At 36.8% G+C, this 15,053-nt stretch overlaps 1 protein-coding gene across 1 annotated transcript in view; it reads left to right on the forward strand.

Annotated features, from left to right (window-relative positions):
* LOC126474602 (aminopeptidase N-like) overlaps nucleotides 1–15,053 on the forward strand; it is a 179,752-nt gene that overhangs the window by 121,924 nt on the left and 42,775 nt on the right. Inside the window, exon 14 of the mRNA XM_050102078.1 lies at nucleotides 11,785–11,940. Coding sequence (XP_049958035.1) covers nucleotides 11,785–11,940 — 156 coding nt within the window. The remainder of the gene's footprint in view (nucleotides 1–11,784; nucleotides 11,941–15,053) is intronic.

The raw sequence follows: 15,053 nt of genomic DNA on the forward strand, positions 1-15,053 counted from the left end.
TTACTAATCATCAACCATACAAGCACCAACAATTTGCCCATATTCAAATTCACTTAGCTCCAGTATAATTCACTTACAAATACACAGAACACTGTTCTGACAATGACTGACATTTGCAACATGATGAGGACATTGCTCATGGTCAAAAACAACAACAAAACCTGCAAGCTTGGATAGCCTCTGCATTACGTTCAACCATGCATTTCTTGTGGTATTTCCACGTTTCTGTCGAACTGCTCCACGACATTATGTCTGAGCACAAGATAAGTTCTAAAATTCAGCAATAAGTGGATGTCACTGAAACAAGATGGTAGTCTTGTGGATAATTTATACCGCTTTTTTTGTAGTAGAATGTGATCCATGGTTTCTTCTAAATATTCATTAATTCTGTACAAGCTATTGAGTGTTAGTACATCTTTCAGTTCTCTTTCAAATTATTTAAGTTTGGTGTTCTTTGGGTATTACTTAGCAGTGCTTTGTAGAGAACATTTGCTTTTTATAATCCACAGCTCTGATCTATTGACTTTGTGTGTACATCCCAATGAAAGTCATCCTTGTTTAATGCTTGTTTATCAAACTGTTCAGAGTTGAAAACTTTTGATAAGTCTTAATGAAACAAAAACTTTCAAATATAAATATTACTAATTGGTTTTACTTTTATTTCTGATATAGTTGAAGATCATCCATACAGTTTTATCGTTAACACTTATCTTTTAACCATTTTTCTACTGCTTTTACTGTTTTGTTTCTGCTGCCACTCATGATCATTCTTTCCTTTCATAAAGAAGCTCCTATCATCAGCAAATAATACAGTACCTGCTGTTAAAATCTGTTGTTGTAGATTGGCAATAAAAAAACATCAGTGGGGCTCATACTGAACGCTGAAGCACCCCATAACTAACTTTTTTATATTCAGTATGGTACCCTTTACTTCTTGAAAAATTTATAATCTTTCTTCCCTATCAGACAAATAATAGGAAATACCAAAATGGTTTTAACAGTAGTATATCATGATTTATAAGGTCAAAGGTTTTAAAAAAGTTCCAAAAAATTTATAAATTAGTTCATTATCCTCAGAAGTTTTGTAAGTGACTTTTAGGAAATTGAAGAAAGTTGTCTGCCTTGATGTGTCATATTTGAGACTATATTGTGCATTTCAAAGACCTTTGCTTTTTGTTTAGGACGTCTAGCAATTTATCATACATTATGGTATTCTTTCAAATTTTATTTATTTATTTTAAATACAGGTGATAGTGACAGTGGTCTGAAATTTTTAATGTCAAACTTGTCATCACTTTTGTAAACCGCTATTACTGTTCACAGCTTAAGTCTACTTGTAAACAGTCCAATAGAAAGGAGGCAATGATTATCTCAACAAGTTCAGAGACAACATTACTAGCACTATATTTAACAGTTTTGCCAGGGATACCATTGTGGTGAACTCATTAAAAGATTTATTTCCACACAGACCTATGCAGTTTGGATGACATTCAGTGTCAACAAGACAAAACAAGGAATGACTACACAATCAGAAACAAAGAATAAACACAATGCAGCATGGAGCCATGGAACTCTTGTACAGTCCACACCACTGTACTGCAGAATGTACTGGCGGGAGTCACTACACTATTCCCCCTCCCCAGTGCCAGCGATACATCTCATTAAATTTGACATGCCATCCAGATCGCATCATCACACCTTACTTGAGACCTGGGGACTTCTCTTTGGGATCAGTGTTCCTCTAGCTGTGGGGTGGTAGCACCTGCTGATATTTCCTGTGTGGCATCATTCAATGTTCATCATGGTTCCTTTGCAGTTTGTCATGTGAGGGAATCTTTAGTTGTTGCCTCTCCCTCCTAAGGTCTTTTTCTGTTGGCTGTGAATCTTGAAATGCCCATTTGATACGGCCAGGTGCATCCATGGTAGGTATGGCATAGATGTTGATCTTGAAATTGTTGTCACCATGACTAACTACTGCATATGGACCTTCATATGGGGGTTGCTGTGGTTTGCATACCACATCATTACATAATAGCACATGTCAACAGTTGGCTAAATCTGCAAAGACAAAAGTGCAGGATCTGGTGTGTACCCGAGGATGTAGTGGACAAAACTAATGTATGTGGGATTGCAACATGGTAGCAAAGTCTGATACTGTGATGGTTTCATCTCCCATATCATGGATGAACTCTCTAGACAGATGTAATGACTGGCCGTACACCAACTCTCCACTGTGGCTTGGAGGTCATGCTTTAAAGCTGTTCACAATTCTAGTAAAACAGCCCATGTTTGTTCCCGGTATTGTCACTCTTTGTAGTTGGAAACCTGACTGTTGTGCAAGCAATATACAGTATGCAACTCCCCATCTTCATCTTGTGTCGATGCCATGGCACCAAAATCTATAGCTGCAGCTAGGGCCTTAATGTGTGGTGATGTATGCTCAATTATGTCCATTATCTCAATCTGAGAGAGTGCTTTGCACATATATGATGTTAGTTGCAAATTTCCAATGTAATTAATATGACTTAGCTGTCTTGGTGATGCCTTACTTAGATTCACTCTGAACGCATAAATTAATGACTTGTGGTCTGCAAAGATACTGAAATTGTGGCCTTCCAAAGAACGCTTGAATTTTTTTACTGCAGCATAGGTTGTGTACAGCTCACAATCATATGTCACCCACTTCTCTTGAGAAGCTGACAGCTTTTGGTCAAAGAAAGCAAGTGGTTGCCAACTCTGTTTTATTGTCTGCTGCAGCACTGCTCCAACTGTGTTAGCAAAAGCATCGATCACTAATGCTAACGGCGTGTTTGCTACAGGGTGTGCTAGTAGAGCTGCATCCACTAATGCTGTTTTGATAACATTGAAAGTGGAGTCTGCCTCACATGTCCATTGAAGTCTTATCATTTGGCCTACATGCACCCTTCCAGAGTCCATTCAATGGTGCTATTATTGATGCATGATGCAACACAAGCTACTGGTAGAAATTTATTACACCAAGATAATGTCACAACTGCTGGATTGTAACTGACTGTGAGTACAAATATATGGTTCCCACCTTGTCTTTCAGCAGCCAAATGCCACATGCATTCACTGTGCAGCCAAAACGCTGGACTTCCTTGATGCCAAAATGCATTTTGATGGGTTCACTACTAGTCCTTGTGCGTGCAAGTCTTCAGACAACTTCATCAAATGCAGCACATGTTTCTCTTCAGATGCAGACAAAATGAGTACATCATTTATATAGACATAATAAAATTCTAGATCATGCATTATCTCATCCATGACCCACTGAAAAGTCTGTGATACATTATAGAGCCCTAATGTAATTCGAGTGAACTCAAATGAACCAAACAGCATGCTGACAGTTGCCTTGGGAATGACTTCAGGAACAACCAGAATCTGATAGTATACTTTAATCAAATCTATTGTTGAAAATATCATTTTACGTTGCACCCCAGCAGAGAAATCCTCTGCATGCAGCATGGGATATCTGTCCAGAATGGTTCTCGCATTAGTTGCCAGTAATCACCGGAGGGGTGCCAACATTCTTCTTTTTGTGTACCACATGAAGAGCAGCAAATGCCTTGAGCTAACATGTTGTGAAACTCTTGTCTGATAATCTGTAATTTATCCAGTGCTAAACATCAAGGGCGTGCATAGGTTCGCGGGCCTGGGGTAGTGAGAATATGATGAACCATCATATGTTTGACATGTGCTAATGTTACTGACTGCCATGTAATCTCTGGGAAATTTTTTAGTAGTTGTCTGTATTTTGTGCCTCTAGCAAGCACTCTGATTGTTGTAGTAATAGTACAGTTCACCTTACCTTGTGCAGTCATGTTTTTGTTGTGTTGCTTAATCACTGCCAACGTAGGTCCAGTACAGACTGTAGAAGGCCAGGAAGTTTGCTCCAGCTATGGAGTGTGATACATCAGCCACACTAAACTGCCACTCAAAGGTACAATACAGTCCAAAGTTGAGTAGTAAAGTGACATGTCTGTATGTTGTAATCTTTGTATCATTTACAGCATACAAGCAAGCATAATTGTGGCTGTGATGCCATAACCTGGTTGCAGGATACACTAATATTTCTGCTCTGGTGTCTATCAGGTACTGCACTTATGTGTAGCAGTATGTAATAAACACATGTTGTGTGTTGCTGGTATACATCATTGTAACTGCTCCTGTATCACGATTCACTTTACATGGTGGTATGCACTTCTGTGCATCTTCACCAAATTTTCTGTAGTACCAACATATGTTGTGTGTCACTGGCAAAGGATTTCAAGTACTTGATCATCAGTGTTTGCATTGCCTTTTGTGTGCTTTTTATAGTGTGGTCACTTGTATTGTAAGCTCAGCTAGATGATACTTTAGTGACAACAAAGTCACTGAGGTTGTGTTATCTGGTGCAGTAGCCAACATCATGACACTTGTCGCCTAATACATTTCCACAATCTTATCACCTGCTAGTGCTAATGCATTCAGACATCCAAGAAATACTGTTAAAATCTTCTGTGCATCCACTGGTAGTCAGGATAGCCATATATTGTATAATATATCATCACTGACACTATTACTTGCAAGAGTATGCAGGCAATGAAACAGTTGGGACAGAGTTCTGTTGTCTAGTTCCTTTGTTTGTAAAAGCTTGTCCAGCTTCAGACTGGGGCAGTTGCATAATTAATGCATTCTTTATGGCAGCATATCATTCAGTTTCTGGAGGTGTAGCCAGAATGTCTTGGACTTCTGTGGCAAGATCTACCGTTAATGCAGCCACCACTTAACTATATTTCATTTCATCTGCCATAATGTGTTAAGATGATTTAGCTCTCTAATTGTGCGAGTCAAAAGGGGTTATAGTGCCAAGGAGGCAGTGGTTTGATCACAGCCCTGCTGATAACTCCATTATTTGAGGCTGACTTGATAGGCACTGGTGAGGAATTTATCTTTGTGCTGAATGGAAGACTGATGTGGCAGGTGCAGAAATGACAGTTGTAATTTTGATGTGGTGTGGAATGTGGGAGCTGGCACAGAAGTATTGCAATGCGTAATCATGTCTGGCAGTACCAATTATATGCAGTTAACTTGTGCAAAGATTTATTTCCACATATAAATAAATTACACAGACAAAATCAGTTTGCTTGACATTCAGTGTCAACAAGACAAAGCAAGGAATAACAATACAATCAAGAGAAAAAATAAACAAATTGTAGCACGGAACCATGGAACTCTCACCCAGCCTACATGACTGTACCATGGAATGTGTATGGGGGAGTCACTACATCATCAGATTTACTGGCCATTTTATTCTTTAATTTACTGATGGCTGTTTGTACTTTTTTGGATGTTAGTGGATGTAAATACATTGTTATTTCACTTATTAGAATTTCTACATTTGTTCTTAGATCATATTTGCTTATAATCAGCCTTTGAGCTACAATTAAAATAATGACCATTAAATATATTGGCCATTAGAAGTAGGTCATCCACAATTTTATTTCTGTGTTTCATGGTGAATTTATTACTTGCTATTTCATGTTTCCCTATAACATTATTAATAACTTTCCAAAATGATTTTGTTTTCTTGCTCACCTTTCTGATGTCTCAATCATTTATGCCTTTTGTAACTAATGTAGCTTTCCTGTACTATTCCCTACAGCACTTCATATATGGTTTCAAAGTAGTATCTTGCTTTTCATATTTGTATAGCATTCAGAGACTTTCTTGTGACTTTTAATTGGTATTCTCTGTGGCTTGTCAAAAGCATTTCATTGTGCTACCCACTGTTCTCCTGGAGAAACTCATCAAAGATCACAGTATCAAAGATCTTGCTGGTAACTGGTTTACATAATGTCTGTCTTTATGGGTGCAGAGAGTTGTATTAAGAAACTCAAGGAATGTACACAATGAAACAGCATCTTCAGAATAGTATGTTAATAATCTTCCACCATATTCCCAAGAAGCTGAAACATTTCTCTTTGCAATCATTATAATCAGGTTTAATGGTGTAACTTGAACACTTGAAAATGTAAATTATATTTTATTGAGAATCAATAGCTGGTTCTCTGCAAATGGGCAGCCACTGAATTGAAATAAAACACAATACCAGCACATAAAATTCAGTGCTGCAGAAGGCCTGACTACACCATAAGAAATAATTCATGTGAGAAAATCAATAAATAAAATAGACTCTTTTTAATTGTTACGTGGCAATAGTGATAAGAACCTCAACTGGAAGTCATGTATTGCAGGTCTTAAATGTATAAGTTCTGCAGCTTTTGTGTTATGGAAATCATCAGAGTTCGGAACTAAAAATATCAAAAAGTGGACTAAGTTTCCTATTTTCACTCAGTAATGTCTTTTGGCATCATATTCTGTGGTAACTCACCACTGATGTAAAGGCTATGTATTGAACAGAAGTGTGTAGTTAGGAGAATATAGATTAGAGATTAGATTAGATTAGTTTTCGTTCCATAGACCCGTGCTGAGGAGATCCTCGTGGATGTGGAACATGTCAAATATATATATATATATTAAGCTGAAATAACAATACTAATAGTATGAATATATACAATACATCATTTGTTTCTATTAAAAAATTCGTCAATGGAGTAAAAGGAGTTGGCCACTAGTAAGTCTTTCAGGCTCCTTTTAAACTGATCTTTATTTGTAACTAAATTTTTTATGTTTACTGGCAAATTATTGAACATGAGTGTTCCTGAGTGGTGGACCCCTTTTTGAACTAAAGTAAGTGCCTTGAAGTCCTTGTGCAGATCATTTTTGTTCCTGGTATTGTATGTATGAACTGAGCTGTTTGTTGGAAAAAGAGATATATTATTTAGGACAAATTTCATTAATGAGTAAATATACTGAGAGGCAGTAGTTAGTATACCCAGTTCTTTGAAGAGGTTTCTACAGGACGTCCGTGAATTTACTCCACAAATAATACGTATTACAAGCTTTTGGACTCTGAAAACTTTTGTTTGACTTGAAGAGTTACCCCAAAATATTATACCATATGACATTATGGAATGAAAGTAGGCAAAGTATGCAAGCTTTTTCATTTTTATGTCACCTATATCTGCAAACACTCGAATTGCAAATACAGATTTGTTAAGGCGTTTCTGCAGTTCTGTGGTGTGCTCTTCCCAACTGAATTTTATTATCAAGTTGTAATCCCAGGAATTTAGGACTGTCAACCTCTTCTATCTGCTCTTCTTCGTATTTTATGCATATGCTGGGTGGAAACCTCTTGCAGGTTCTGAATTGCATATAGTGAGTCTTTTCGAAGTTTAATGTCAGTGAGTTGGCTTTAAACCATTTATTAATATCCATGAAAATATCATTAGCAGATCTTTCTAGAACTACACTTGACATACTATTTATTGCAATACTTGTGTCATCTGCAAACAAAACGAACTCTGCTTCTGGCAGTGTAACTGATGAGAGATCATTAATGTACACAAGAAAAAGCAATGGCCCTAAGATGGATCCCTGTGGGACACCACATGTAATTTCTTCCCATTCTGATGATGACTGATTACTTAATTCACTAGTCCCTTGCACTGACACCCTTTGTTTCCTGTTAGTGAGGTATGACTTGAGCCATTTTGCAGCACTGCCCGTGACACCATAGAATTCTAATTTACTTAAAAGGATGTTGTGGTTCACACAATCAAATGCCTTTGACAAATCACAGAAAATACCTGCTGCTTGTAATTTGTTATTTAATGAATTAAGTACATTTTCACTGTAGGTGTAAATAGTCTTCTCGATATCAGAACCCTTCAGAAATCCAAACTGTGTTCTTGATAATATGTTATTTGTGGTCAGATGGTTGAGCAGCTGCCTGTACATTATCTTTTCTAAAATTTTTGAGAATGCTGGCAACAGTGAAATTGGTCTGTAGTGTGATGGTATCTCTTTATCCCCTTTCTTGAATAGTGGCTTAACATCTGCTTATTTTAGCCAGTCACGAAATGTCCCAGTTATAATTGACTGGTTATACAAGTAACTTAGAATTGTACTAAACTCACAATAACATGCCTTAATTAACTTTGTTGATATTTCATCGTACCCACTAGAATGCTTTGTTTTTAAAGATTTTATTATGGACGTTATTTCTTTTGGTGAAGTGAGTGATATATTCATGTACTTGAAGCAATTTGTGAAGGCTAGTTTCAGATATTCAAGGGCATTATTTACTGATCCTGAAAGTCCAATTCTATCAGTAACGGATATAAAGTACTTGTTAAATAGATTTGCCACACTATGCCCATGCTATTTGCTCCTGTTCCTTTCTGGTTCTAGCAGTCTGCTCTTTCACTATATCCCATATTGTTTTTATTTTGTTCCCTGACATTGCTATCTTCTTCTCGTAGTGCATTTGTTTAGATGTCTGAATTACTTTTTTTAATGTTTTACAGTATTCCTTGTATTTAGCTAAATCATCAGCATTGGAGCTATTCTTGGTCGACAGATACATTTTTCTTTGTGTCTTACAGAAAATCTTTATTCCTTGTGTAATCCATGGTTTTATTATAGACTTCTGTTTAATTTGAGTAACTTTTAGAGGAAAACAGTTTTCAAACATGGTCTGACATTGTTCATGAATGTGTTATGTTTTTCATTCATGTCATGAGCACTATAAACATCTTTCCAGTTCATATCTTTGAGCAGTTTTCTAAAACACTCAATTTTTGATTGATTGACTACTCTCCTGTACTCAGATTTGGCAGTCTTGATAATCTGCTTAGAATTTACATCTAAAACCAGGAGCTGCATGTCATGATCTGATAGTCCATTTATAACAGGTTTTATGATATGATTTTGTTCCTTTGATTTGTCTATAAAAATGTTATCAATGGCTGTCCTTGAGGATTTAGTGATCCTAGTTGGAAAGTTTACAGTGTGAGTTAGATTGAAAGACAACATTACTAACTGCAGTGAATGTTTACTGGAAGATTGCATTAGAAAATCCGTATTAAAGTCACCAGCAATCAAAATTTCTTTGTTTCTTCCTGTCAAATAACCCAAAAGAGCTTCTAGATGATCTAAGAATAGATTATAATTCCCTGCAGGTGCTCGGTAAATAGTTATTATTATATAGTATCTGTTATGGAACTCTACTTCTGTTGCACATGCTTCTAGATGCTGCTCTAAACAGAATTTATTAATGTCAATGTTCTTGAATTTATGGCAGTTTTTGATAAATGTGGCAACTCCTCCTCCATCCATATCTACTCTGCTGAAGTAGGAAGCTAGCTTAAATCCTGAAATGTTTAACATATCTATATCAGTGGTCACTTGATGTTCAGAGAGGCAGATTATGTCAATTTCATTAGATGAATTCATTTCACCGATACAAATGAGTAGTTCATCAACTTTATTTCTAAGTCCTGGAATGTTCTGGTGTAATGAAGATAACTGATACTGCATACTAATGGGATTGTAACTGCTTTGGTGAAGATGAACTGGCAGTTTCTGATTACTTTCTGTTAAACACTGTTTAAATGGAGGCTGTATGATAAAATCTGACTCCTGTTCATCTGTTTTCTCAAACTGAGTGTGTCTGCCAATCTCTCTTAAAACTCGTTTTCTTTCCCCCTTCCCTATCCTAAAAAAGGCATCCCTCTGACACCTGTGACCACTGGTATTTTACCACTTGTGCCAGTCTCCCCCTTTAAGTTTTCTGCAATATGTAATGTGCGTTCTACAACCTCTTGTAGACAGACAGCTCTTTGATCAACTGGGTAACTGACAACAGCCTCACAGTGTATTTACTCCCTTATGAAGTATGTTGTCAACAAACAATCAGTCTGAAAAAAAACAGTAAGATTCATTTGCAAATATAATACTAGAAGGAAAAATGACTTACCCTATCCATCACTCAGCCTTTGTGTTGCAGTGTAATCAGGTACTCAGCTATACAAATATTTGAACACCTATCCAGTGATGTAAGGAATTTAATAGATAATATTATTAAATCCAACCTCAAACTGAAATCAATCTGCTTGACAATTTCTTCTATTCTAAAGAAGAATTTCTGAATGTATAGTAGTATTGTGTGTATTATGTGTTTAAAAGAGTGTGTGTGTGTGTGTGTGTGTGTGTGTGTGTGTGTGTGTGTGTGTGTGAGAGAGAGAGAGAGAGAGAGAGAGAGAGAGAGAGAGAGAGAGAGAGAGGTAAAATCTGAATGTAGTAAAGTATAAGGTGCTGTTTTCATGTTAAAAAATCCATAACATAAGAAGAAATCATGTGAATGATCAAAACTTTGACATTTTTAATACTGAGAAAGTGTAATATGTTACTAAAACTGACTCATTTCACACCATAGCAAGCGATCGCAGTTATGACCTGTGCAAAATGCAAATAACCAACTAACTACCTGCTATGATATTTCATCAGGAGACCAATTCACACATCAGCTCATAATGGATGTTTGTTTCCTTCTGAAATTGCTTGGTTAGCATCGATAGACATAAACAAGATATTTAGTTAACTTTCAGTCCAACGAGCTTTCTTTTTATATTACTTGTGACAACATCAATTTCATGCAAATGTTTGAAGATGGATAAATAAATAAATAAATACTGCAAATGTTCTAGTTTCTGTGACATGCATGAGAGAGAGTCTCTTCAGAAGTAGTTCAGCCAATTTATGCTTCCACAACTATGTGGCAATAACTATTTTAAAACTTATTTTTATTGACCAAGATAAAATGTTTATGAATAAATTGGATATCCTCATAAATTCTGGTAAATACTCAGTGTATAAATAATTATTCACAACACTTCAAAGCAATTTCTTGGAGGAGGAGGGATTTAGTCTGGTACCAAATCTCTCCTTGTAAAAGACATGCCACATAGATCACTTTAGAACACTGGTAAACATAGATAACAAAATGAGGAAGCTAGGCCATGCATAACTTGAAAAATCATTTAGTAGTTGGATACACACTTATACAGAACTGATATCAATGTACTGGCTGAGGTGGAGATGCATGAACTTTGAATTATAAAATCAAGAGTCACTTGTTTAGCATTTAATTACTACTGCCATCTGATAATATGGACAGTGCTGAAAAGTCTGAAACAGTAAATCAGCATAGATTTATGTATATGGCATTTTTTATAGACTCATTCAGTGTGACATATACATTAACAGTCTTGTAAATGGCCAGCAAATTTTGACATAATTCATTCCAATAAATTAAAAACACCCACAAGGATAGCTGAGCACATTGAAGCAACTGCTTCCAGGAAAGAGATAGGCACACTGGTTCCACATCGAATCCACCTCATGGGTTAACGATAGGAGCGAGCCTGGATGTGGTTCTTAGGCAGTTTCCACATCAACCTTGGTAAATACTGAGATGGTTCCCACATAATGTCTCAGATACATGATTGGCAAACACTTTGAAAACTGATGTCACGTTTGACCATGCGGCTGCCCTAGATGCAGACAGAATGAGTACACACATTCCTCCACAGGGAGCAGCTGGCATTCTCTGTTGGGAGCGCATAGCCTATACATGGATATGATTAGTTTGCCATGAAATCAAAGTATTACCATACCAGTCCCTACCTGGCTTTGGCTTGATAAAGGACACTGGAAGGAAGAAAGAAACTCAAGCAACGACCGTCCACTGAAGCTATTATAGGTATTCTGATCTGTATACCTATTCCTCTTCTCTCAATATCACTATAAACTGCAAATATAAAGGTTGTATAGTAAAGGTTGGCTTCTGTTCTGACACTGACCAAAGTTTTATTGCAGACACGTGCTGCAGATGACTGCAGGTGGCACAGAGGGCAGCATCCATCAGAGACACCTACCTATACTACTGGAGGGAGCACTAAGAAAGCACCGTAGAGAAGCTGTTGCTGCTGCAATTGAGTTCCTGGTTGACAACCCAAAGGTTCTGCTTTCCCGGTGAGTGGAGTCTGTATCCATGTTATTTCATCTAACAAGAGCTTCTGGCTGTACTGGCTATTGTCCAGTTCATATAAACCTGCATTATTTCCCTCATTTGTATAACAGAGCATGCCGGACTGCTCTTATTTATACAGGAGCCTATACCAATATGGAAAATAATAATTAAGGGAAAATGAATATGAAGGATTGCTCCCTCTAAACAAATAACAGAAATAAACACTAACCATTAAGGAGACAAGCAAAAAATGTTGTAAGGCCATCCACTTTTCTTTGACTCAGTTTTTTCTTGTGTCAATAGGCATGTTTCGTATGTAGAATAGCAAGAAGTAGACAATTAATACCATAAATGATTTAGAACCTGTACTGTCCATTATCATAGAAAGAACGAGTCACTGAAAAGCCTTAATGAAAACCTCTTAACTCAACTTTAATTTCTGTGAATACTTAGACAGATATGAAGCTGGGAAATAATGTCTCGGTCACCTACTCATTTAGAACTTTCTGATACAGAGGCACAATTTCATCTCATGTCCATTCAAGTTCCAGCAAACAAACTTTTTTTACACAGTTGTTTGGTGATAGAGACTGAACCTGTTACTCTAAATTTAGTGATCAATTTCTGTACAACACTTTTTGCAGGAGCTGCTGTCTCTGGAAATTTTATTGTGAATCTTTCATTTAACATTTTAAATGATTTTCACTGAAAACGAATTTCAACAAGAAACATTCTTTGTTGGACTGAAAAAGCCATTCTGCAGCACTGTATTCACAACAAACTACAAACTGACTACTGACAACACAGCTCTGATCACCACTTGACATCATGTAACACCACATGACCCTGATTGAGTGCCACCCTAGCAATAAGAAATAACAAGTCTCAGTTAGCTTCAAATATCACAGTATTTTATTCCTGTGTCTAAGAAGTCTGTAATGAAAGTTGCAAAAACATTAGTGTCTGATCCTCCTCATCCTCCATGCCAAATAAAACACACCACTGTATTATCTACTAAATTATAAACAGTGAAACTGTGATATGCCAGCTTCTGTTTAACATAACAAGTGCTGGCCTGGGCTGCAGATACTCTAGTTAAGTAAGATGATCCCTGGTGACTGGTAGCACTGTTGTCAGCTTTCAACTGCAAAGTTCAGATGGCTGCAGGCAAAACAGTAGCCTTCTATAGAGCTCTGGAAACACTGAGGCATTGCCATAGAGACATTTACAAATTCATGTTACGTGATTGGTTGAGGTAGACATATGAAGCAGCCATGCCCAGCCCACTGCAGCTATCAGGCATCTTCTTACACTGGCTCGGCTATAATGCTTGTACATCCATGGTAAATATACAACATGTTTCTGCTTCAGCTACCACTTTTCATTTGACTTCTCCTGTCTGGCCCTCTCTTTCTTCATCTGGTAAGCATGTCCAGTTCTTTAATAGATAACATTTAAGATAGGGATCATTATTTAAGATAGGGACACATATAATAATTTTACTGTCAAGTGTAATAAATGACCTCTCTGTGATGATGGACAGTTATTCATCATAAAGCAAAAGTAAAGAGAAAAGTAAATTTTTGCTAATGACATGATCCTGAGACATGTACGTCTCAAGGAAAATGTAATTCCATCAGATCAAAAGTAAATTTTATTTGGAAAGATATGAGAAGTATAAACTGACACATCATGTGAAACTTTAATCATTAACTACAGCTTGTGGAATGGTCTTCTGAATATGCTGCTGTCAATATCAACTCAAATTTTAACATATTTGACAGTGAGGTTAGATATCTGTTTGAAGAAACATTCCCTAAAAAGTCAGTGAGAAAAAACCTTTTTAAATCAGGTTACATATCTTGGATTACAAAGGAAGTCAAAATTTCTTGTAGAATGAAAAGGAAGCTTCATGCAGCAGCCAAGAGATTAAATGACCCAAAAAAAGTATGCATTTCCATCTGAGCAATAAATTTTTTAACAAGAACATACAGGCATCACAGAACATGTCCTTGAAGGGAGAAAACAAGCAATAAAGTACAAACTATCTGGAATTTTGTAAAGAAGGAAACAGGGAAAAAGTGCTTTGGTAAAGAAAATATCCAAATAAAAAACTGAGGATTATCTTGTTACTGTTCCAAAAACTTCTTCTTCTTTCTTGGCTCTACAGTTCATGATGAGCCTTAGCCTCTTCTACAATTTCCTTCCATTTCTCTTGGTGCTTTGCCAATACTCTCCAGTTTCTATAACCCATCTTCCTAAGATCTTTGATTACTCCATCTTCCCATCTGGCTCTTGGTCGACCACGTCCTCTCTGACCTCCTGGCTTTCCTTGTAATATTCTTTTTGGTACTTCTGTATCATTCATGTGAGCCACATATCCTGCCCACCTCAGTCTGGATGATTTCACTATCCTATTATGGGTTGGTCTTTGAATATGATATACAACTCATAGTTGTACCTCCTTCTCCATCTTCCTCTTTCACAGATTGGGCCAATAATTCCTCTAAGTAGATTTCTTTCAGATGCATCAAGTGTTTCAATTTCTTTAGTTGTCCAGGCTTCAGAGGCATATGTAAGCACTGGTCGTATAAGTGATTTATACATGGTTAATTTGGTGGTACAGGTGAGGAGCCTTGGGGATAGAAGTCTTGTTAGGGCAAAATAGGCTCTATTGGCTAGTATTAATCTCTGCTTAATTTCATAGGAGGTATCATTTAGATGCGTAACTGTCGAGCCCAGGTACCTGAAATGTTCATCTCTCTCAAACATATAATTGTCCATTGTTATTCCATTTGGCATATTTTCTCTATGTGCTTTTCCAGCTGCCATATATTTTGTTTTTTGTTCATTAATAATTAACCCCATGTTCCTATTAGCCTGTTTAAGAGCTGTAAATGTCTCTTCCATTGTTTTTTGGGTTCTTGCTGTTATATCTATGTCATTTGCATAGGCCAGTATCTGCACTGATTTATAGAAGATCATTCCCCTATTCAGAAAGTTTGCGTTTCTCATCACCTTCTCCAGGGTGGCATTAAAGAGAAGACATGCCAATGCATCCCCTTGTCATACTCCGTTTTTAATACTCAATGTATTGGATATCATTCCTCCGATT

This window comes from Schistocerca serialis, chromosome 4 (genome assembly GCF_023864345.2).
Source record: "Schistocerca serialis cubense isolate TAMUIC-IGC-003099 chromosome 4, iqSchSeri2.2, whole genome shotgun sequence".
Lineage (NCBI taxonomy): Eukaryota > Metazoa > Arthropoda > Insecta > Orthoptera > Acrididae > Schistocerca > Schistocerca serialis.